The 26,048-nt window shown below is 39.8% G+C and overlaps 1 protein-coding gene across 2 annotated transcripts; it reads right to left on the reverse strand.

Annotated features, from left to right (window-relative positions):
- On the reverse strand, positions 1–26,048 carry gfra1b (gdnf family receptor alpha 1b). Of its 2 annotated transcripts, none has more exons than XM_071463370.1 (10): positions 25,869–26,048; positions 21,338–21,646; positions 20,444–20,527; positions 9,737–9,915; positions 9,087–9,259; positions 8,304–8,413; positions 6,687–6,821; positions 5,455–5,654; positions 3,100–3,147; positions 1–2,703 (listed from the first exon to the last, which is right to left on the reverse strand). In XM_071463370.1, the coding sequence occupies exons 2-10, from the start codon at positions 21,525–21,527 to the stop codon at positions 2,551–2,553; spliced, it is 1,272 nt and encodes a 423-aa protein (XP_071319471.1). In that variant the 5' UTR covers positions 21,528–21,646; positions 25,869–26,048; the 3' UTR covers positions 1–2,550. The 2 variants fall into 2 exon arrangements, with proteins under 2 accessions (XP_071319471.1, XP_071319470.1); XM_071463369.1 differs by lacking the exon at positions 25,869–26,048 and adding an exon at positions 21,982–22,649.

Below are 26,048 nucleotides of genomic sequence, written 5' to 3' on the forward strand. Positions count from 1 at the left end.
CTTTGGGACCATAACATCCAGAATCTAATGGGACCAATATCTTGAAATAATCCAGCACATAACCCACCATAAAATGCCAAGTTGCCCTTCTTAATTATGGTTTTTATGGATTAAACAAACAAAATATAGCTTTAGAGGTGTTGGTGGGCAGGTTCTGTCTCCCATTTACTGCTGGACATAGACAGGCTAGCTATTCCCTGCTGTTTCGAGTGTTTGCGCTAAGCGAACTGGCTGTTGGCACCAGCCCTATATTTATTGTGCTCTCCTCTAACACTGCCAGAAAGTGAACAAGAAGACGCCGAACGATTCCTTTTAAAGTGCACATTTTCTAAAAACATGTTCTGTGTAGTTCCAAATCATGACAAGGATTTGTCAGACGCAACATGTGTCTATCACAACAATAGATTCTGGATGTTATGGTCCCAAAGGACACATCTTTATTGTAATCACCATAGTTCCCTCCGATATCAGTGAGAATTAACAGTTGTCACTTCCATCTCATGCATAACATGGGGAGGATATTTTGGCCCTTTTGGTTCTGTGACACCTCTAATAAATCTTAGGCTCTGTGTCTAGGTCAAGTATTCCATCACTGTGCCAAAACAGTCTGTCATCTGTAGGCTGCGTCCTTGTCCGCCTGTGTCACTCCGCACCGGGACTGATGTGATCTGACTGACAATGACGGTGTGTCTGGCAGGTGCTATCTTATAATCCTGCTTTACAGGAATCTTTCCTAGTCGTTAAAAGGCCAAATAAACTAGTATTGTGGAAAAGGAGAGTGAGCCAAAAACAGAATGTATTATTTGCTGTTGATTGTAGAAACCAGCATGAGTCACTGTTCACTATTTTTATTTTAGCTCTTTGGCAAACACTAAACAGATAAGCCAAATTTTTCATTTTTATTCATAGGTACTTGTACATAAAGGTGTCCTCCCACAGGAGATGTCTTAAAGTTTATGCTGGTAATATAAATCGGTCAAATCAGGTAAGCAGATATGTAGTATTTATTAATCAATTCTTTTTTTTGACCCTTTCAAAAAACAAATGTGAGACACAATCTATAAAGACGTGCATCATAACCAGCTTTAGTTGAGATCTCAACAAGGATCATACATGAAATTATTATAACAGACACATTTTACACATTTTTAGAAACAGTAAGGATGTTTAAAAACAAGTCTTCAGTGTTCATTGTCATTATGTTGTACATTCTTTGAATGGCTTTGATAATTAGGGTGTCATCAAGTATATAATAACTGTGTTAAGTGTTTTCATCTTTTTCTCCATTTGCATCAGCAGTAATTGTTAGTAATTAATGTGCACTGGCTTTTGTCTTTTGGCATTTGCCCTCCATGTGGGTATGTGCACATTCTTTATTGATCAAAGCCCTGTCCTCTTGCTCTCTACCATGATATAACAAAGCGAAAAAAATAAAATAAAAAAGTAGCAGTATGAAGAATGTGGATCAAACCAACAAAACATATTTGACTTTTTAGCCATTAAAGACACTTTATGTTCTCATTGCTGTTACAGAGAGTTTGATATTCCTCAAGAAAAATACTGTTTGAGATAACATTATGCACTTTGCCATCAAAATATAATTACACAATAAATTCATATCTGTAGCCACGAGTAAAGAACCATACCCCACCACATTTTCTAAATCATAGCTACACTAGATGAAGCTGAGAGGCCTCAGTCACCGAAAACTAATATACACTCTCAAAAACATTACAGACAATATGTTACAAGCTAACAGCAGCAAACTGTAATAGAGTGCACATTTCATGTATCATATGTACAAAATGTTCTTTTGAGAGGCGATGTGATAAAACCACAAATCACCATAACAACCAAATCAATCTACAAAACTGATCTATACCTAGTACTGAACATGTAGAAGAGAACATTGTTTGGGCTGATATGTCTTTGTCCTTTGAGGATACGCTAACAAATCATGATGAGCTTTTAAATGAGTTCAGATGTTTTCTGAATCTTGTTCCATACAGTGTTGGTTAGTCGTCCGTAGTGACACATGACAGAGCTACACTTTTAGATCAACACCTAGTTTTCCTTTTTGTTAAAGTAAAGCAAGTTTATTAACAGGAGGACTCAAAGCACAGTTATGCAGAGACTGATCCACTCTATCATCAAAACACTGTTCAGCACATTGGCAGTCCATTCAGTCAGATGTGCACCGATCGCACACATTCCAAAGAGGTGAATTTATTCACATGATTATCAGATCACAGGGTTTAACTCCCCCCCCCAAAAAGTGTTTATAAGTGTGGATCTGATTTTTTTTGAAGTCACCAAATTGCCCCCACAAGGCATGAAAAGGCAAATGAGCTGATATCTCAGCACCAGCTTCTGTGGGTCTGTTTTCAACACGGCAACAGTCAACATGGATTCCTCAGATATAATCCTCTGTTGTTGCTCTTTCCCACTTCAAGAAAAATGTAGGTGTCACACTCCGGCAAATGTCCAAATTAAAGTTCATGAGTTGAATCAGTTCTTGAGATAAGGGCGTCGATCCATAGGCATCACATCCTACAAAAGGTAGAAACCTTGTAGAGGTAATACTGTTGGTGTGAAACCAATGGCCAGTGCAAGGAGCATACTTGAGGGGTGTAAGCAGGTGAGTTCAGCTGGTGAGCTTCTAGCAATGGCATTCGAGTCACCGGACTCGTCCAGTTGGTGGTTCTGGGGGGAAAAACCATAGAGTGATACACTGAGTGGAAAGTGAAAGAAGAAGTTGAAATATTGCAAAGTTTTTACTCTTGATGGAAATGTTAGTGTATTGATAAATAAAATGTTACAAGTTCAGTGGAAACATAGTGAATAGAAACTTAACACACAACATTTTGAGCTAAGTGTGCTTTAATAACCAAAAAAAAATGGATTAATGTAAAATATTTTGTTAGGTCTTATGTTAAAAAGAGACCAATATTGGTCTCTGTATTGATATTATATATATATATATATATATATATATATATATATTTTTTTTTTTTTGGTGATTCTCAAATATCAGAATCATGTGATATGTATCACACTATCACGCCTTGTAAGGACTGCAGAGAGTAGAACAAGTCTTACCACGCATTCAGTCATATCCACAGTTTGATTTGACACCAGTTTTTGGGCCTACAAGGAAATAAGAAAGACAACAGGGAAACATTAGCTTTGATTCTTTTTTTTTATTGGACTGTCTATAAAATGAGTATACATCTGACTGCTCCTTTGACACTGTTAATCATTCAGCCAGTCTTGTCTTGGCCTGGTAGTTGAACTATGTTTAAAGGAAGGACGTAGTCTTCAGTGTATGACGAGGTCAAGCAAAATCATTACAGCATTAGCCTAAACTCCTACTGCCATGACTGTGAGGTAAAAATACTCCCAGAAATAACATGTATGGTAATACTTTCATTTCCCACCAATTCACACAATTTAGACCTACGCGAACCCCTTTGTATAATCGTCCTCCACAGGCAATTTGTGTAAGGTTCAAGTGCCTGTGTGTGTTTGTGTAGAAGTTTGTCTTTGGGAGATCCGCTATTTGTGCAGGCTGAAGGTTATGACAGTTTAATACATTAAAACTTTTCTCAGCCTGTTCCAAACCTTCTGAGCCACACATAAAAAATCCCCACATGCATTTGCACACACACACACACAGAGCCACACACACACACACACACACACACAAACAAATACACACTCGCAGATACAGAGATGGCGTACAGAAAATGATAAAGTGACTCTACAGTGGTTTGGGAACATAATAAACACTCCATGTGTTGGGTCTTAAGTAGAAAGAATTCTATGAGGCAGGATTCTGAGAAGAATGATTAATTGCTCTATAGGAGGTCTTTCCTCCTGGAGGATGTTTTCACTGGTGATAAATCATATTATCGCTATTAAAAGCCAATATGATATATTGTCTTGCTTAAAGTAATGTGATAGCATCTCATTTAAAAATATACCCCTATAGTATTTATCAGAGGAGAACAGCACAGGTCTGAAATGTGTTGGTGAGGCCAAAAAGTACCGAAGCAGCTGCAGGATCTAAAAACACATTTAAGCAAAACATGCAATTTAAGATGTAAATGTCAAAATCACCACACTGAACAGGTGTCCTACAATTGCATTTGATATTTCAAAACTAATATCCATTTGCATGTCATTATCTGTCACTATTTTTTTAAGTCACGGTAGAAATTTTTACGGGTCGACAAAATGTTGAATTAAATGAGGTGTGTCTGGGAAATAACAGAAATAACATAATCTGCTGAGGAAGACTGTGTGATATGAGCAAAAACTCCAGTACTGTTTCTAAATGGACTTGGTGGTAAAAAAGTACTGTTCGAGCACCTCAGTTTGCACTAATTATGCAGCTACTTTGAAGCAGTGATTTATGTTCAGTGCATATGCAGGAGGTAGAAATATGTCCAAAGAAGTTTGTACCTAATGTCATCAGTCACCATTTACATGTTTATTATTGAACAATCAGCAGCTATATTTGTATCAAAGTTGATAGGGATTGAAATAAACATAAACCTCAGTCTTTCCTCAGAAATGATGTTTTGCCTCTTCAAGACCAGGCTTTGGTCCCCATGAGGACTCCTTGTCCTGACAAGGTCGGTGTTTATACCAGAAAAGGTTGCAAAGTGGTAACAAAAACACTTTCAGACACACACACGCACACACACACACACAAACATACACACACAGACAAACCACCCTGTGGGCCATCTCTGATGTTACTGTGGCAACCAATTAGCTTTGACACGACAGCTTTGGAATCTCTGACTCCGCACTGATGTCTCATCTTTCTGCCCAGGAGGGGGGATTCTGTGCATGCCATCATAAAACCATCCCTGATCCATCAAGGTGACAGAGCCAGACGTCTGACACTCAGACAGAGGCTCTGAATAGATCTCTGCCTGATGTTTAGGTCTCAATTTGGATTCAAGCACTTTCTTTTCTAAGTTTTGAGAGGTTTCTGATACTTCCAAAATTTAAGGCAAAAGGCCTCATTTGTTATTGTGTGTTAGGCTCTCATGTCTGTCTTTTCACTTTACCTTTAAAAATAGCTTAGTAAAAGTGTTTCTTGGTGTAGACAAGAGGCACAGCCACTGGCTGCAAACAAAGCAATAAATTCTTACCTCAACTATACTGAGGTAAGTATGTATTTATGATTGAAACTAAGAGTAGTTTGTGTTTTTTTCCCCACAGAGACACATTTAGTTGGTGACATTTTAACATTATCAAAAATTATGCAGTGATTTTTCTCTCCACTTCCCTCTCTACTTTTTATTTATTCATTTTTTTATGATTTGCAATTTTATTTTGAAATATCACCTCAGTATTGTAAGCCAGAAAAGAAAATAAGATAAAGCTTGTTTCTTAACACAGAAACTCTACTTTTAAAATGGTCTACATGTAAAACTTCACCTGTAAGGTCCCACAGACGTGATATAACGAGTCTCCATCAAGCTCCAGTTTGGTCATGTGTGTCAACGCGTCCAGAGCATTGCTGGTTCGTTCTTTACCCCTCCGGGTGATGCTAGGCTCAACTACAGTTGGCTGAATCGGGGGTTGGGGTTGCCAAACTCCAACATCAGTACCATTGCCAAATGCCTGGATGGCATTACCTGCAAGAAAAGAGTGTGTTGTTGACTGGTGACACGACTGATCCTGTACACGTGCAGAATCTATGTTTTAATAGACAGAATATGTTAGTATGTTAATATATTAAATGGCAAGTGACAGGAAAAATGACCACAAGTGAAAAAATACTGTACAGATATATGAGAAAATATACATCCTGGTTCAATTGTAGAAAGTTATAAAAACATGCAATAAGCATTATCCACCTCTGAGGCCTGTTTTTAAAAATGTTTTCTGCACCTCTAACAAGTTAGCAGGTTTCCTCCATCCTTGCCTTAGAAATATGGCCCAAAACCTCATGTTAATGTTCAACTAAAAGCTGCTTATAATTGATACTTTAGATAATTGGGTAGGGAAAATAAATGACATGACCTTCCTCAAGAGCCTATTTTAAAAGCAATGTCTTTAATAGCTATGATTCACAAAGCTGTGAATGAGCTTCTTAACTGCCTGAAGCAGGATAACTTCAAAAATATTGTATGTTTATTAATTTTCCTCATAAATATATCATCATAAATCATAAATATGTCATTCAATTGAAGGTACAATTCTGTGGTCAAAATATAATGTGGGCAAAAACTCCTATTTGTATTGATCAAAATTGTTTCTTGATCTTATTCATACTCAAAGGCAATTGGGCCTGAATTACTGCCAAAGCAATTTAGAAGATTTTCATCTCATTAAATTAAAATTGCTCGACTATGTTCTGAAGACTTGTTAGAACGTTGAAATACCAGTGAATTTCACCCATACTCACGAGTGAAAAAACAAAAGAAATGCTCATGGGGGTGTTGTTTATACAACATTCAAAGAAACAGAAATTGTATTTGATGGGAGAACATATCAAAGACATGATACTGTTCCTGTTTCAAGGCATTATCTCCCACTCTACAATTTCAACAGACCATGTTATGTCTTGACGATACATCCGGTGAATCTGACCCTAAGTAGTGAAGAACAGTGCAAAGCTGGGAGGGAAATATTTTGCTGCAGAACGCCTGAATGTGGGAACTCACGTAGGCATCGATTGTTGGTGAAAAACTCAGCAAATTTATCACAGTCTGGCTTGCTGTTCCCACTGCTGCTGCAGTCACACCATGGTGACAGGCTAATACCAAGAGATCGCACATAATTGGGTGTCATCACCGTACCTGCAGCAGAAAAGAGAAGAAAACCACTGTAAGTCTTTTTAACTGTAGTCCTGTTATCATAGTTGAAGCCCTCTAACAGGACTCTTAATTTAGTTGCCCTGCACACCGAAATTTGAATGTTCAGGTCAGCCAATCAGGATGAGCTTTTTCAGTATTATGGGGAGTCATTACCCCATTTACAAAGCCTACAGAAATTGCATCGAATTGCAGGGTTCCTCATTGGAGAGCTGCAGTATAATGCACAAATATCATCTGTTTTACAAATGCTTTCACATTTAATAAGGCTCTATCTGCATAAGGGGTGACACCTATTGACTCTACTACTGCATCGTGATTATAAACCTCACTGACTTGTTCAGCATCCCCTTAATTATGTAGCATGGCCAGTGGTCATGTCTGTTCCACAAGAAGGTGTTTTCAGGGCTGCTGCTGCTTACCACCCACTGGGAGTCAACAGTGGTGAAGAAGCTGGAGCACGTTGTGCTTCATGTACACAGAGTTGGCTATTTTGTCATCCTGAATATAACTGAACAAAGCTGTTGTCTTTTTGTTGGGAGCACGGGGTTGAGGAGGCCCATACTTATGAGCTGTGTAAGTACATGCAGGTTTTTGTGTGCAGAGTCAGAGATGAGTGGTAAAACCAAGGGGGGACCCATTAGAGGGTGTGACCTGTGTGAGGTAGAATATGAATGGTGCAGACTAAAATGTCTGCCTGTTGAGTTTGCAGTTGGTCAGTGTTGCCCCGCGTTCAAATCTCATTACGAGAACTCAGTGGGACATCATTTTTGCTTTCTACATAATGAAACCTGCTGATGGAGTGGAAAAAGGGTGATCAAAAGGAAATGAGCACAGTGCTGTGGTCTATGAACTGTGATGGCATGTACAACCCACAGATTAGCAGTTTATTGACTGTGATCTCAGCTGTCTGGCTGCCATGTTGATCAGACCTCTACATGTAAGACATATGAAGTCCATGTGGCTGTGTGGGGACCGCACTGTGGTCATTCATCACTGTACTTGTAGTTTTAAAGAATTGGCTCATATTCCTGTGAAGCTGTTTTAGAAGTAGAATCACATTTCCACCCTTCCAATCACTTTCTGTTTGCTTTTGGTTCAGGAAAAACTAATTCCTTTTCTAATCAAGTTGACAAAAGCTTCCCACAGGTTAAAAGAGGAAAAACGCAAGAGAAATCAAGACTGTAAAACAATACAAACAAATTTAATAGCTAAAAAAATCGACTGACAATAAATGCTATTCAATAACTGACATTTTTAGAGAATTTCTTCTATTAGGACTTTGTATTTTCTTTCCTTGATGCAAGCTCAAATGAATAAATTTCATCGATCAGCAAAAACACAGGGGCAAAGAAAATCAAAAGAGGCACAATTAATAGTCCAGCTTTAGGTAAGGTTATGAGTATAGTTATGTAACAAATCCAAATTCTAAAGCAGTCTTTAAAATATTTTGAGAGAGCAACTCACCAATAAGACCTGAGTAGGACAGCAGGCAATCAGCGTAGTTCTCCCTCAGACAGCCGGATATGGAGTGAGCTTCTGGCTGACAGTTGCTGATGAAGTCGGCCAGCCTTGACCTACAAACAATACAGAAATTAGAAATTAGAGCTGCTAATTTCCTGATGCTGTTATTGGATATCAAGATTATAGTTTATAGAGCAAAGTGCTCTGTCACATTTATAAGCAAGGGTTCAGTAATTTAAAGCCACTGACTAACTGGTGTTAAAAAAAAAAAAAAAAAAAAAAAAAATTCAGTGCTTCCTTTTCCTTGCTGGTAGTTTACATACTCATGTGCAGATGATATAAATTCAACTGAGAGGTTTGAAAGTAAAAGTGTAGAATGTTAAATATAGAATTTAGAAAACTCCTTTACTGACTGCATGTCTTTGTTTTTTCTTTCTCCACCCTATACAGAATACTATAACCCAGTATACACACTATATCTACCCGTTATTGTTAGGTACTCACCTTTGGTCACACACTTGAATTAAACCAACTCAGCGTCAGACCGGCAATTTTCTGTCAATTAACATTATGACTGTTCAGTTTTCAGTTTGTACTCTGCTCTAGACCAGCAATTATCATGTGTTAAAATAGACCATCCGAATTACAAGTGGAGTTCTCTCTGCAGGTGATTTGCGTGTCCTAAAAAAATAGATTTGGTTTTGCAAAGATGTAGACAAGCAGGCAGACTTATTGTTACATATATATAAAATGAAGTTTATTAAGGATCCCTCTGTGCATTCTTACCTGCAGATGTAGTTGGTCTTGCACGTGTTCTGAAGAGAGAGACAGTTAGGTTTGTCCTTATCCTCGTAGGAGCAGACAGGTACAATAGTTTGTCGTCTGCGTTCTGCACATGCTGTCTGATCCCCCGCTGGACAGGAACAAAACAGCATCCCATAGCTGTATTTAGTCGGAACCTTAATTTTGGAAAGAAAAAGAAGGAAGAACACATGTTGACACAGGTGGTCTTAGAGCCTGGAGGGCAAAAAGCTTCCACTTCCTCTCAGGTGTTCAGTAATATCTGCAAAACTCTCCTCTTTCTTGAAAACATCGGCAGCTCCGAATGCAGTTTCCGCCTTGAACTCACCTTTACCTAATTTATGAAATAAAATAGTGGCAAAATGTAAAGGTAGAGACCACAGATCCACTATGGTGGCCTCCCAGTGTGGATACTAGCCTTTGGTGGTGCGCTATAATACACTGAGTTAAGTACCATGCTGGGGTGACTGAGACCTTTGAAAAGAAAATCAGCTTGATGTGAAACTGCACTTAAAATAGTACTTTTCCTTTGACATTTGATACCTGCTACAGGTGTCGGTTTGAGTGCCAGAACAACAAAATCAACTACGCAACAAATATGCAAATAGCTCTCAGAACGGACATGCTCTAATTACCTTGTCAAAGAACTGTCGTAGCGCTTTGTGGCATTTGCGCTTGTTGCACACCTCAGAGGCAGATACCCTGCTAGTACAGGGGTTGATGTAAGCCGAGCGGTATTTCTTGCACGTGTCATTCAGGTTACAGGCTTTGGCAGCATTCAGACAGTTGTTCTCCTTTGTGGGTGCAGGCTCCACTAAGAGAGAGGAGAGAGGCATCATTTCACGCTTCCTCATTTTAGAATTATAGCTTTGTTGTGCAGGGTTTTTTTTAAGCGTCATAATTGAGAAATATTTGACCTGGAGAAGAGAAAGAAAGGCATCATGAGGAAATTTTGTCGTGCATTGCAATTCCATAAAGAGATGTTACACTAGTAATCCTCATTTTCACCATGTTATACAGTTCCATTACCTCTGGATGTGTTGCTGACTTTTTCTGTTCTTTTGCATCTTTTGCAGTTTAATTTCATCACCCCTGAGAAATAGCACTTCTCTACTTTTATCCACAGTCCTAGTAATGAAATTTTGAAATTTTGAATCGGTTACGTTAGAAAAATGGCATCTCATATAAATGCGGAAGATAAAATAAAAGCTACTGTGTCAATATAGACATGAATTTTCCAAATGATGGGAAGTGAGAATTCATCCCAGAGTCGTAGCTAGAAGAAAACTTTACTTGATGTCCAGAAACTGTCCCCTCAGTCTCTTGTGTATTTAAAACCAGTTTCTCACAACATTATACTGGAATTCTCTTTTACTGCACCAGAAACAGCAAAAAAGCAACCATGTGAGAGCTCTGAGTCTTGCTGAATTCAATCATGTTTGTATTTGCAAACACAAGTAAATACAGAAATCTTTTACAGGGGATTATTGCACCAATTTGTTGCTCCATCTGTTGCAGTAGCTTTGTTACACATTTGAACTCTAGATTCTCTGGTTCAACTGTGTAGTTGAGGTTCTTATCAGATTCCTCTCTCAGACCTCATTAGCTCTGGCCTTCCCGATCAAACCCCTGTATGTGCAACAGAAAGCCACAGTTAGAGCCCACTGCACAGTCACTTCAAGGGGACAAGGGATCTCTTCAAATTAGACAAAAGCTCAAACCCCTAATATTCAGAGTGTTACCAAAAACTACAATAGTCATATTAGTATGTTTGGTGTGGTGTGTTTGTGTATCTGCTGCCATTTCTCTCATCACATCTTACACATGTAGCTGAGGGGTGATTGGGTTTCTCCTCAGCCTTACAGAAAGCACAGAAATGTACTCCCCGAAAAGGAGATCCAAACACCTGCTCAGACACAGTGCATTTTCCTTGCCTGGAGTTACATGAACTCAGCCACTCATCTTTGCTTCCATCCCAGAATGCCTTTCCTTCCATCACAGCAAAATCACTCTGTGGCCAACATAATGACTCTCACATCTCATTTTTCTCATTTGTTGTAGTTTAAAGTCCTTCCTGCTCCGCTGACTCCCGCACAGAAACACAAACCGAATCCTCAGCCTCGGCATGGAAGAATGAATTCTGTAATTCTGCCTTTTGAGGTGGAATTGAAGTTCATTGCACTCTTTCATGCACCACAGAATGAGCCATGATTAAATCTGAATACATTCTTGAACCTTGGGTTAATCACATATTACAAAACCCATTACTTACATCTGACAAGTGCCTAGAGATGTGGGCTGTGATCCTGTAGTGGCTATTTGTGGCTCTTGGGCCACAGGTTTGACAGTTTTACCTCAAAATGCTTACCTTAGCTGAGTTAAAAAACGCACTTCAAAAAATGATGAAAATCTTACTTTGAAGATGTATGTATGTATGTATGTAAGTGTGTGTGTGTGTGTGTGTGTGCTCGTGCATGTAGCGAAACTAATTGTGAGTTAGGAGGTTGAAGCAGTGGGTCACAGTGTGACTCCATAAAGACGTAACACCCTACGGCAGGGAAAAACCTTTTCTATCAAGAGCAGTTTTGCATTTAATAAGCTAACTCTGGGGTCATGTTTTCTCCTTTTCAGGAATAATTTAAGTACAAACCACGTTCCTAGTTCATGGGAGAATCATGACATTAAGTTCAGCAATTACTTCCGAAGAGTAACATAATGAGCATTATGTCATAAATGTGATTCTCTTACTTTTGCGTAGCCATAGTTGTGTGTAGTGTGGTTGTATAAACAGGGCTGTGGTGAAGGTTGTTGTTAGTAGTTGTCTGGGCTTTGTTCTGTGCTGATATGCTGCTTATTTTTTGTCTGTTTCACGGTGATGATAATCATTTAAAAACAATCTTCGCTTGTTACTGTAATCCTCTTAATGTCTCTGTTTCTCTGTAAAATACTGTGAAATGTCTTATTTAATTAGATTTACAGACAAAGCCCACAAGCTACAGAAATGTGATTTGTGGGTAAAATCCCATAATATATAACATCATATCCTGTTAAAAGGCCAGCTTAAGGAAAACAAATCTCACTTAGCCTTCTTAAGTTGCACCCCCTGAGCAAGGCCACCATGTTGTTATTGATGCAGAGCCCTTGTAGAAAACACTGGAATCTGACCCTTTGACCTCCAACAGGTTGATACAAAAGGCCTTTTGAAGGACCGCCAGCCAGGTAGAGTTAAATAGGAATCCTGGGGGAGCTGCTCCATTCATACAGCGAAGGTGAGAATATGAGAAGCAGAAGTCTCCAGTTTTTGTAATGACCAAACTTATGAAATGCTAGTGAATAGTTAGTGGTGTATTCACCACATTCACCGTGTGGAATGTTCTAATAGATCAGTGAGTTTGTCCATGTTGTGTAAACCTATTTGACACGACATGTATCTGTGTTGGAGACGTGGACAAAGAGCTCTCAAGTACAGGTAAAGTCAGTACTGAGAAAAGGTTTGCATCTGCCTTCTACAGTATCATCTACCCAGCTCATAGATGAAATAATCACAATTTCATTATCAGTTAGTCAATTAATCCTTTGCTCTTTAAAAGATCAAGAGATATTAAAAATATCCACACTTTTTCAGATGATCATTTTTGCAGATTAAATGATTAACTATTCATCAAAAGTGACCGTTTATTGTTTTGTCAGTTGAGTCAATTACTGAATTAATTGACTTATCATTCAGATCTTTGAAGTAAGTAAGTCACAGTAGCAAAGAATGGTGCAGATGTGGGTTCATTATGTTGTTTTCCTGTGAGGAACATCCAGAGAGCCTCATGCAGCTCATGCATCAGATTCTTCAGATATGTTTATGGATGCAGGCTTAGACAAATTAATTAGGACCGATATAATTTCGTGGACTGTTGCCACCAGTAAACACAGGGGCAGTGAGGTCAGAAGTGGCAGTGCTGATTCCAAAAAACATGTTTCTCTGTAGGGTTTAATTCCAGTGTAGCAGCTCTGGATTAAAATATTCTGCTAGGAAGTTGCTCAAGCTACTGTCTTTTTTCAGAAGGAACAGGATCATGTAGTTATGGAATTGCCCTTTTCTCTGTGTATGACAAGAAAATCCTCCCATGTCCAAAAAATGCAGAATAATACGAATACAAAGTATTAGTGTGACCCCCCCAAACCTCAAGAACCAGCTGTGTGAATAAGATCTTGAGACTGATCCACTTCAGTCTGCAGCCAGAAGTGTGAATATTATATATATTTAACATATTATGTTTTCTATCCATATCATCTGCCTGTGATACCTGGTTGTACTGATATTTTTGCTAAAAATTTCTGTTGCCCAAAAAACTCAAAACCACACAGTAATTATATTACAGTCTCCATTTGCTGTCTACATAATAGTCCAAAATCAAAGTTCTTCACAATGTATCACTGCTTTATTTAATGCTTCTAAACCTATCCCTCCACTTAGTGCCCTCTTTGTCATCACCCATAATGGAAAGAAAACAGCAGCAGTCTGAGCCTTCTCCTTCATGGCATCCTGCCGTCTATCAGGCTTCCTGCCAGCACCACTAAATCCACGCCAGTGTCTCTGTATTTATGACCAGACCCAAGACCCATTTATTAAGTGCACCCATGTAATTAGCAAAATCTCACTTAGCTCCTACTGCACCAGCTATTCCTTTCCTCCATGTTAATCCTCTAGACAGTCATTCATCCTGCATTGATTTTAAAATAGTAGTTGTTCAGCATTGCCAATGTCTGCCATATTCAGCATGATTTTGATACAAGCTCACAGGGATCCTGATATAGCACTCTGGACTATAAAACCTCAATTTATGTTTCTGCTGAGAATGGAGAGATAGGGCAATGATGATGGAGATTACAATATTTAGAGATGGTTTCCTGAGAAAGTTCCGATGTTCATACTTGAACTATTTGTCCTCATAGTGATAAGCAAACAACATCCTTTGGAAGCCAAACTACCCTTTAAAGTTTTAGGTCCTGTGGGCACATATTGCTTTGTGATAACATCTCCTCCTGCAGATCAGACTCACTGGTTGTGAAGATGAGGTAAAGTAATAAGACTGGACATATGGCGCTAGTGTGAGTGCAGGATATGGGAGAGACAGCACGGAAAGGGGGTGCAAATCTCTGTGGCAGCACCTGTCAGTGCAGTGGGGGAGTCAGATATGGGGATGCCCAGGGGCACTTTTGCTTTCTGTTTTTCAAGGAGTCAGTTATCCACTCAGATCAAAGGAGATTCCACTTGGCCAGTCAATCAGAAATATAGCTGTCTCACGACATGCAAATTTGCTGTCTCACCATCAGTTGTCAAATATTACTGTAGTGGACTTTCCCCTTCTAGCTTCTAGCTTGCAAGCAATAGTAGTTAAAACCATGAACCTGTGTATTTATGCATGTGTTTCAGTTTGTCGGGTGGAAGGAAAGCCTGAGGCACTCAGAAATTTTTGAATTTTGAGAATGTGTATGTCACTGCCTCTGTAAGGTATGCTGTTGATTTGCATGTAGATGAGGGAGGAATGCACACGAGTCACATCACAGTATGAGTGATTGCGAGTGTTTGTGTACATACGTTGTTTGCACATGTGGGTGCAGGGTGTGGTTAGCATCAAATCATTTCATGCCCGACCAAAAACATCATCCAGCGTCACCTGCAGCCTACAGTGTTTCATTTGCTTATCTCAAAGCCACGATTACCCATTGCCTGCATCACTCATGGTTGCATATCCACTTGGCTCCCTGCACACAACTTGTCATGGCTAAGCCATCAGGAACACTCATCTTGGTGAGGAATTTCTACTCCCCAAGCCGCTTTACTAAGCCTTCATCTTCCAGTAACATTTATGTGTCAGAGTGGCAGGAAATGCTGGGAGTCACTTAGTCAGTACGTGAATGACTGTGTGCGTGTGTTTTGGCCTTGTTTTACTAGATTTGTGGGGTCTGAAAACTGGAAGCCCACTGTGCATGTGGGGTCTAAGAGCTTTGCAGGGACCAAAGTGATGGACCCTGCAAGTTTAAATGGCTGATTGTGGGTTAAGACTTGATTTTAGGGTTAGGTTTAGGGTTAGGCGTTCACTTGAGATCAGGGGAAGGGATAAGGGGAGGGAACACTTAATGTCAATGACAGGTCTCCATGAGACTGTGTGTGTGTGTGTGTGCATGACTGATTATGTGTCTGATAGTATTTGCTTAATGATGTTCTTGGCATGATTCATAATATTATTTATGATTTGCATGATGTAGCTAATTCAAAGTGTCAGAACCCGGAAGCAAAGTAAATAAGACTTTTTCAAGGTGCGTTACAAGTCATATCTCCTCCACAACTGAATACTAATAAATTATGTCTCTTCACAGTAAGCCACTCTTGGCATAAGATGGAAATAGGGCTGGACTTGATATGAACCATCAATTGTCTATTGTTTTAATTATATAGGGATGTAAGAAATCAGATTTCTCCCTGCAAGATTGAGAAGTTCCTTTTCCTGTTGAAAAGTACAGCTTTTAGCTTCCATGAGCTATTGACATGAGACTTTTCCAAAGCTAGGTTTCATGATGCATATTAATATCAGGAAAATGGCTGCTTTCTGTTGTATTTATTTTAGTTTTTTATTCTAGTTTTAGTTATTAAAGACATTTTGTTGTTGTGTTCTACAGGGAGTTGACATAAGAACACAGTAATAGTGTAAATGTGGTGTTCCATGCCAGAGGTGGTCTTAGATTACATTTTATTGTTCAAATGTTGATATTATTGTGTCCACCCCTGTACTTGCCCCCCAGTGTAAACACACCTACAAGTGCTTTATGCAATGTTCACATATCTCATGTTATACAAAACAAACCTGGTATACTTTCTATTATGAAGACGGCTAAACTCTGAAATACAGCTCACTTGCGAATAAATATGATAACCTTTTTTTTGCTTCACTTCATGCCACTGAATGCTTAGGTTTTAATATTTGACTACTCAGCATATAAGTGAATTTCAAACTTATAATCCACGACTTGTGTTTCTTATTGGGTTTTGAGCTCCCTCTGGTTAACTCAGTTGGAATAAATTGTGTTATTCTGCGGTTATAGAGGGGCAGAACGAAAACAAAGGAGAAGCGTGCGAAAGGAAATGCCTTCGTTGATATGACCGAAAGCAGTGTTGTGTAAAAAGGATCAGCAGATTTAAAGTGTTTCGGCTACTGATGGCCACTCAGATGTTTAAGATGGAGCAGTTTGCTCATATATGCACAGTTCACAGGGGGGCTGAGCCAGCGGCTGATGACAAAGACTGCTGAGGATTAATCTGTTGCTCCAGGCAGCAAGACCCACTGAATTATTCTTGAGATCTTTGCAATGGAAAATCATCATGCCAAGCCTCATCTCTTGTTCACTGACTCAATTCTCTGTAAGACTACTGATGAGCTATGAGGATAGACTGGGAGGAGAAGGGAAAGATACTGGGCTCAGTGGTGGGGCCACTAGTGACATTTCCTCTGAGAGTGTGGCTGCTTACTTGTAAACTGAGTAGCCGGCTTGAGGGGTTTTGGGAAACTTCCTTTGTTTGTAACCCTGAAGCTGAAAGCATTTATGCAGTTAAAAACATGTCCTCCAATTTATAGTAGTTATAGCATAGAAATGGAGTGGCGGGAATTTATCGATTGAAAATCAAGTACAAGAGGTGTATCTGCATAGACGCATCGCTGATTTCCACTGACATATTCCTAACTTTCCAATAAGGATGAAATGCAAATATATAGAATTGATTTGGACTATTTTTCCTTTTCAAAGGTAAGCATTGAGAATACACTGAGGTGCAGGATGAAATAGCTGAACTTATTCCCTTGCTCATTCTTATGTACAGTATGTGCTGCTCCGATAATCCTCTTGGAATGTAATCAGTTCTTATACCAGTTGTGTCAGACTTGCTATGGATAAGGAGAATCAGTACATCTCTAAAAAGTATCTTACTTATAATGAGTTGAGAATGTGATTGTAAAAGCAGATATACTCTGCGACAACCCCTGCTATCTGAACTGTGGCGTTGGGATTGCAATGAAGCATAAGTAAGAAGCTGCAGATACTTTTCTAAATAATCTGTAGTAGAGTTCATTTTGGCAATGACTTCTAGTTTCACATGTTGATGTCCTTGGGTACTGCAGTAAATTATTTTGAAAGACAAACATGGTGCGTGATACAGAAGCTCTGTTTTTTCTTTAAGGGCATGTCCCGTAGTCCCATCATTCTCCCTGTCTGCACAACAGCATTGTGTTACATCTCTGAAAAGCGCTTGTTCATTGATTTTATAAATGATGCAGCATTTAATTTAATCTCTTCCTGGTGACTATATTTTAGCAGTTACTGGCTTGCCTTTTAGTTTGAATTGACAGTGTTATAAATACACCATAAGTGAATAAGCTTTGCTGGAGCTATAAATAAAGAAAAGTCACTTAATGAAGGTATTGCTCAAAAGAGAGAGGAGTCATACTAGTGGTGTAGCATAAGGAGTGGGAAATGAATAAGTCATGCTAGCGGCATGGCTCCATGGGCAGCAATATAGGTCTGATGGACATTTATTTGTCTCTTTGGATAAATCACTGTGGTGGTCCCCTGACTTTTCTTCTTTCAATTTGTCCAATACTTGCAAATGTTAGGATGCTAAATTAATATTGTGAACATGGTAAACATCTTGCTTAACAACAGCATGTTAGCATTGTCAGTGTGAGCATGTTAGCCCACCGCTGCTAAGCAGCTGTAGACTCTTAGTCTTGTTGATTTCCTGTTGCTAGATATGTTTTAGTCATGAGAAAGCCATCGTGTTTTTCTAAAATATCATTTGCTGAAACTCACTTGGGAAAAAAATGGAATATATATACAATAACAAGCTCAGAGAAGTGAGTGCACACCTTAACAGCTGACCAATGGGATACAGTATGGATCATTCTATAATGGCTCACATGAGCATTATTTTACACAGTGGATTGCCTGAGGCCTGGCTTAGTTGCAGACAGGAATGAGGTCACTTATAGTAAATGGATTCCTGATATGTAACCCATTAAGTGATTTTTTTTTTTTTTTTTTTTTTTTTTAACAGGCGTTAAAAACTCTGCTATACATTAAACTGGCTACTCAGCTTCAGCTTCATCTCTCTGCACCTAGTTTATCTTGCTTCCATAATCTAGGAGATGTCTTATAATATTAGCACCTAATAATGATAAAAAACACAATTTAAGCTGCCAGGCCTCTGACTTTGATAGAAGAGCACATTAGCAGCAAATCAGATTTTTAAATATATCTTAATCAAGATTTTAACATTCCCCATTTGTTCAGTAGGATTCCTTAGATTTTGGGGGTCTGATGTCTCATTTAAACTACATCAGGCAAATAATTATGTAGTTGAAAAAATGACGTTAATATTTCAAGCTGATTTTTCTTCTTGGCCTTTAATGATCCCTGTTTTGTTTTACTATTAGTCCCATAATCTGAAAGCCTCATGAATCCTGAGTCACTTTTTCAGCATTCATTTTCTTGCGAGAATCAACTGGGCGTCAAGATCCATCAATCTTGAATGAAGTGCCAGCTCTGTAGCAGAGGCTACACAGGACACAGGGACCAATCCTGGTCAGACAGAACCCAGAACCTCTTAGTGGGCCATCATGTTGCTGCTAGCGCCAAGCTCGAGACGAGACGGATCAGGTGGCCAGCGTCCAACTCAACTTCTGTACGGAACCAGTTTGAGAACCAGAAGTGGATCAGATCCTTGAGCTGATGGCAAAGGTTAATGTGGACAAGAAACTGCACGTTATAACATCACTCATGATGAACCTCCCTTCTAAGAGATTTGGAGAAGGGGAAAAGAAAGCAGGCAAAAGACCCCACGCAAAAAAAAAAAAAAAAACAACAACAAAAAAAAAAATCATAGAAGTGAGAATCCATTAGATCAGGCAGGAGCTGAAGTCTCTGTGACACCAGCACAAACGAGCAGGGGAGGAAGAAGGACTTGCCTTAACCCAGCTGACAACTAAGAGAGGAGCTGCGTTCATCGCCAATGTGGATGTGCAGTGATCCAAGCATCAGAGCTCAAGCTGAAAGAGGGGAAGGATGTGCAAGAAGAAGCCATAGCCATTTGCGAGATCACCAGCGCTGCAGAGAGCGCCTCTGCACGGCGAGGTGCAGCAGCTAATTGTTGCCAGCTGGACACAAGCAGTGGTCTCCACTGCTGGGTCCAAAGACCCAAAACTCCCAGCGATCCCAGGAACATCACTGATGATGTGTCCAGCAGCATCAGATGATGTTCTTCATTCAACAGTCTTGCATTGCTGGACCTCTCTCTGCACTACATTTGCACCAGTGCAGGAGAAAAATCCAAATTCCAACAGAATGTTTTTTTACTTTCTCTTTGAAATACAGTTCTTCATTATGTCATCGCATATGGAGCTGAGCCATTGTGTTACGCTAAGTGGATTCAATCACACAGAGAGAAAGAGAGAAAGAGAGAGAGAGAGAGAGAGAGAGAGAGAGAGAGAGGGAGAGGGCCAAGGAGAGAGAGAGAGAGAGAATCAAATAACCATTTTTTCACTGAAATGGTTGCTGGCCAGTGCAGCAGACGCCCTCCTCCAGCCAGAAAGCTCAGCATTGAAGAGTGCCAGCGAGCGCTGCTCTTGTCACACACACACAGCTCTTGTTTTATCAGTACCATTGAACACAGACAGATGGTTAATTGCTCCTCTGTGTATGTGTGTCTGATCTCAGCAAATCTAAATATGGGCCTGCCAAGGTGTATGCTCCCAAGTCCACCTGCACTCCGTTGACATTTGAGGACATGTGTGGCATTTAGATTTCCAACAAACCATTTCTGTTTGTCTTTTTCCTTTTTCTTTTTTCTTTTTTTAAATAAAGGCATTCAGCCCTAGAAAGCTACTGGATCTCAAACAACACGGGCTGTACTCTAAAAGGATGATTAATTCAAAACTAGCAGATAAATACTACTTCCAGCATTAGTACTGTGACAGTGGGGAAAAAAACATGCAGACCTCTCATCATCGCTTTGAGAGCTGAAATATACTAAATTACTCTGCTTTGTGTACGGTGGGTCGCAATGGCAAATAAAAGCTTTTGTGATGGATAATGGGCGTTGAAAGCTGCAGCCTGAAACCAGACAGCAATAGAAAAGAGTGGTTGTTAAATAGTGACAGAGCTGTAGTGGTGATGTAGTGACTTCAGCTGGGTTCAAAGGATGACTGAGCAATAATAGCCTTTATGTACAGCGACTTAACTTTGCACAAATGTCCAAACTTAAACAGAGGAATGTCATCAAGGTAAAAGCAGCTTCTTACCGGCTATGATGGGAGCCAGGCGGAAGATATCTGAGAGCCGACTATTGACTGGTTCATAGGGAGAGTATTCCAGCAAATCATTTCCTGCATGGGGAAAAGGATTGTTAATGATGTTCACGTGTGTGCGTGTGTGTGTTTATATGTAAACATGTATGTTGCCTGGGTGAATGTTATCTGATTGTCTTCAATCAATTATACCACAGGGGTAATTGAGTAATCCCTTTAAATGACGCATATTGATAATATATGAGAATTTATTTTGTAAATATTTTATCTAAGATTGACCTTGGGTTCACTTTGTAACAAACAGAATTATTTCTATGTTACACTGGCTCAACACATCTGAGAGCAGGTTGTATCATGGCATGTGTCAGTATAATGAATCTGAAGCATATGACATTTGTTCTGAGAGATTTTTTTTAAGTCGACCTTCTTATTGCTGAGAAATGAACGGTACATTTACTCAAATACTTTACTTAAGATCAAATCTTAGGTCCTTTCCCTGAGTATTTCCCTTTTTAAGCTACTTTAAACTTCTGCTCCACTGCATTTTGTACTTTTTACTCCACTGCATTATTTGATGGCTATGTCTTTTGTAGTTTTTAACGTACAAAACATATGATGAGCTTTTATAATAATCAATAATTACTGATCAAATTGCCTTTAAAAAGCTCCTCCTTGACCAGCTACAACGTAAAATACTGATGAATACACATTAATGGATCAGTGATAATAATCCATAGCCTGCACAATAAGTACTGCACTTTTACTTCTGGTAACTTAAGGGACTTTTTAAACAGAGGAAAGCGATCTGGATACTTCTCCTTCCACCATATACTTTCGCAGTGAGCTTATGAACCGTGGTTCATGGTTTTGCTCTGGGTCATCGCGTACCCTGTAAGCTCTGAAATATGCTCCAAAAGATCCGCAGACAGTTCTTCTCCTTCTTCATGCCCCTTCTACACCTGCAGTTGTACAGGGGGCTCTGCTTCATGGCATCTATGGCGCTGCGGCACTCGCCCTGCGCCTCCGGACCGGTGACCGCGCTGAAGTTGCTCTCCCTGCCCGCCACGCACTGCCTCATCGTCCGGTACTTGGTGCTGCAGGAGTACTCCTTCAGACACTGCTCGCTGGCCTTTACGCAGTCCAGGCGGGCGCCCCGGGAGGCCGCGCCGCTGTCGCCCTTCAAGGTGAACACCGAGTCTGCGAGTTACAAGAAGCGAGTCAGGAAAGATTCGTGTCTTCACCACGTTCACTCATTTGTAGACACTCTACTGAACACAGAAGACTTCCGATCACTCAGTTATCATGATTTCATTTCTTTCTTTCTTTTTTTTTTTTCTTGGGCGAATAAACAGATGCACTGAGCATCAGACAAACTTTCTGGACCCTGACAGTCACAATCAGAACAAAGGAAACGTCTGTGCCCCCCCCCCCCCCCTCCACTGCCACTGTTTGCTGCATCTATTAAACCGAACTTAAGGAGCAGTTTTAACATTTATATTGACAGAAATCCAACAGATGAACTGGTCACTTACCCGGGAGGGACAATATAATGACAACAGTCGTTAAAATCATTGCGCCGGGAGACTTCGCGAGTGGTTTGGAACAGGTGTTTCTCGGATTAAAACGAAATGTCAGGAGAAGTGGTCAGAGAGGTCCACTTTTCTTCGGGCTGATGATGCATCCTATAGATCCAGCAGCGAGAATCCAACTCTGGAGCCGAGTCCAGCGGCTACAACCACATCGCGGGGGATCCGCCGGAGTTTTGGACGATTTGAAAACAACAAGCGAGACGCGAAGAAGCGCACTGATGGAGCATTTCCACTTCACTCTGCCCCCATCAACTCCTCTGTCCGTCCGCTGCTCTGTCTCTATCTCTCTCTCTCTCTCTCTCTCTCTCTCTCTCTCTCTCTCACACACACACACACACACACACAGAGCCAGAGACAGCGCGGGTGGGACAGACACGGGAGCTGTCAGTGGGTTTCAGGACAAAAGTTTACCACCGAAAAGAGTCAGTAAAAAAAAAACAAAAACAAAAAAAAACACATTCTGTCCAACTTAAAGAAGGAATTCGTCTAACTTTACTCGTCCATCAAGAAGAAGGACTAGTGGTACAAAAAATAAAAAATAAATAAATAAATCCTGGACAACAGAAAGAGGCACTCCGTTCAGCAGGTGGAAAGACAACACAACCCCGCTGGGTCCGGACTCTTCTCCAGTCTGACGGAAAACCGAGGCTCGGGACGCGGCGAGCCAGGGCGTGACGTCATGCGACTATGCGCACAATAACCCTAATAAACCCATCAGGAGCCCCCGCTCCCATCCGGCTGCAGAGACAGTCGGAACAAAGTGATGGCCAGCGGCGAGCCGGTCACATCTTGCAAGAACATTTCAGCTGAGCGTCATTAACTATGAGGAAAACCAACATTTATAATAGCTCATTATGTATTTATGTAACTCTCTTCAGTATGCAGCTTCAATTTAAAGGAGTGGGTATAGCCTACAACAGTTTCTTTTTTTTTTTTTTCTTTTGTAGGATGTTTAAAAGTTTCATCGTATTTCAATCCCTGAAACTGAATAGCACAAATGGTGAGTGGAATTGGGGAGGGGGGGAGGAAAAAAAAAAAAAAATCATATTGCTTCTTTATCTGAAATTGCAGTTACCATATAAACTGTGATAACTGTCGACAGAGCTTTTTTCTATCAAAGTTTGTTTTTCTGCACTGGAAAAAAAAACAAAAAAACCCCAAAACATTAGATTCAGAGAATGTGTGGAAAAATGAGACAGCAGCGCTCAAGAATTTACTGGGTAGAGAGTTTTGGGGTCTTGCTGCTTGATTGGCAGTTCACAGATGAGCACAACAGAATATGTATGTTGTGTGTGATTGCTATATTAAAATGTTATAAGATAATCCAAATGAGCGCTTTGTCCACTTTGTGGCCCTCGTGTCCTTTAAATCTATAGGAAAAGATTTGCAAGAAAACAATGCAAACTCATTACTGTAATAGAAATCCCATTAATGCATACATGTCCTTCTTCATTTGGGCTTGATTTGGTCCAAGTCCATCTATGGGACCAGTTGTAGCCTGTTACAGATGTCACTTGACCTTTTGTACACAGACATCTATAATGTATGCTGCCTTGCTTGAGGGCACCTCTGCAGCTGTTTCATACTGTATTTTATTATGAGAGAGGCCTAAGAAAAACATTTAAAACATGAACTTTAAGGGGAAAACACTGGAGCCCAGTTTCACACAGCAAATGCTGTGTGAATATACCTCATTTAATTAGTGTGGCATAATTTACAGCCTATATTGATCAAAAGATGAGATGCATCAGGATCTGGGTGGCTCACCACCTCTGCTAAACAATTTCCCCAGGGAATAGTTGATACAGCGTCATGCCAGCTGTCAAATTTACAGAACAAAGCCCTTTCTGTGCCAAACCTCCATTCATTTATTTATCATCCTTTGTGTTCTCTGAAGTTCGCCTTAGGCCACTCTGCTGCCCTCAAGCAGCGCCGACACTGTCTTCTGTATGTGTAAAAATAGTGAAACTACAGTGCAGTTAAATCAAGTTCACGCGCAGATTCATTTATTGATATTGTGAAGAAATGGGGAACAGCAGCAGCTTTGAAAGACTGGAACTTTCTTTGAATTTAAAAGGAAAGCAAACAAAGAGTAACCCTGGATAACCTTGTTTAAGTCAGTTTGGAGAGAGATCCCCACAAGACTGCTGAGCATGCAGTCGGTACAGAGACAAACTTGGCTTTTATAATGCTGATTTTTTTTTTTTTTAATTTGGAAACTTCCCATTTACCAAATTGATATTGTGAGGTTTGTAATAATTAGTTAGCCTGTTACTTCTGAAATAACTTTTACTGTGATAGTGATTGTTTTACTCGTGATTATTCACAGTATTACATCAGTGAAAGATTTGGAAAAAAAGAAAAGTATTATTGTTGTAAGTATATTATTGATTTTTCCCCTGTGGTTTTAGGCAAAATGTAAACATCTAATACTGTATATGAATAGCCTGAATGGAGAGTTTTTACAGCAAATTGAATCGATCGGAGCAAGACTGATTCATCAGTTGTGAGTGTCTAGTGGATTACATTAGTATCATAATAAAAACTCATCCGACAAGATGTAATTCATGTCACATTTCCCATCTTAAGTAAAAGGCAGGCATTAAAGACATTGATTTGTCTGTTTATTGCGTAAAAACAAATGCAGGGATGAGAAGGCTGTGCAGCTTTGGATTTAATCTCACGACAACTTCAGCAGTGTACACTGACCTGTTCTCATGCTGTCCTGACACAGTGTTTTCTTGTGCAGTTTATATTCATTTGTATTGTTAAGCACATGCTAATTTGCCATCTCTAATGAAGTGTTTGGAGATTATTGGATGATGCTTGTACATGCACTGGGCTGTTAGACCAATAAGTCAATATCTCTCTGTAGAGTCGTGCTTCAGCTCATAGACAGTGCTAATTATTAAATATGTATTTGCGACATACAGTGTTGTGCTTGTTTAATTGACTATCAAAGGTCAATGGAATCTTTGCGTACATCTAGCAAGCCCAAGGATTTATGAGTGTGTAGGTAAAGCAAATATAATTACATTATACAAATAATAGGTCTATTCATTAAGTGCTAACTTGCAGTATCACCACCTCATGCCTCTACCACTCAGTTAAAGTGTATGTATTAGATAGTAGATCTAAATAACCGTAACATGAAATAATGTTATAGCTTCAGGATGTGATTGATTGCTGTTGGTTAAAGCTCCACTGGAGGGTGAGGAAACCATCAGTTGTTCAGTTTCCAGTGACAGTAGCTAACGTTGTATTTCCTGCATATGATACGTCCTACTTAAACAAATGGAAAATCTATACAGAATCAGCGACAGGAAGAGGCTCAAGCTGCCAGGCAGCTCGCTCATATCCACATCAGGACTCTTTATTACCTTGCAAAAGCTCTCTCTCAGCGTTATCCATCCCTGACCCTTTATGGTGATCATTCATTTGATGTGTCCCCCAAGAACACTGAAGCCTTCGCAGCACAAGAACACTTGCAGGATGAGATTTATTAGCGGGTAATCGATATCATTGTTCTGTGTATATCGCAAGATCAACACTAACCAATTACTGGGTCCCTAGGCCAGTCTCGGCACCTCTGACAGGAAGCTATAACTCACTTCATGTTAAGAGGATTAATTTCTTTTTAAAGGCCCAGTCAGTCATTTTGCTGATCATCTAAATTATTGGCATATTCATGTATATATATTTAATTGACTTATACAGTAGATAAAAGATAAACATTTTAGTGTGAAAAGAAGAGGTCTCTAAATGCACCTTTTACAGCATCAGACAACCCTATAAAACCAAAATTTATCGTTATAGTATCAATTACTCACCCCCTGTAAGCTTGAGGTACTTAGTAAAAGCTGGTTGTTGACTTCCTCTTAGAGAACAGCAGCAGTGGTGTCGCCTTGGTTACAACGGATTCCAATGGCGACAAGATGTCCTGACTTAGAGAAGTACAGAAACCTCAGTGTAAACTTCTCAAACCAGTCCTGCAGCATCTCCCACTTCTC

Source organism: Trachinotus anak, unplaced genomic scaffold, assembly GCF_046630095.1.
Source record: "Trachinotus anak isolate AG129_WGS33_773 ecotype Australia unplaced genomic scaffold, CSIRO_AGI_Tana_v1 ptg000025l, whole genome shotgun sequence".
NCBI lineage: Eukaryota > Metazoa > Chordata > Actinopteri > Carangiformes > Carangidae > Trachinotus > Trachinotus anak.

What these genes read in the sequence shown, in the direction of transcription:
- gfra1b (XM_071463369.1), bottom strand. Translation starts at nt 22,021, where the DNA reads ATGATTTTAACGACTGTTGTCATTATATTGTCCCTCCCGG. An exon ending in GTCCTACTCAGGTCTTATTG is followed by an intron (nt 6,822 to 8,303) that starts GTGAGTTGCTCT and finishes TTTCTGCTGCAG; the next exon opens with GTACGGTGATGACACCCAAT. An exon ending in CACCAACAATCGATGCCTAC is followed by an intron (nt 5,655 to 6,686) that starts GTGAGTTCCCAC and finishes CTTTTCTTGCAG; the next exon opens with GTAATGCCATCCAGGCATTT.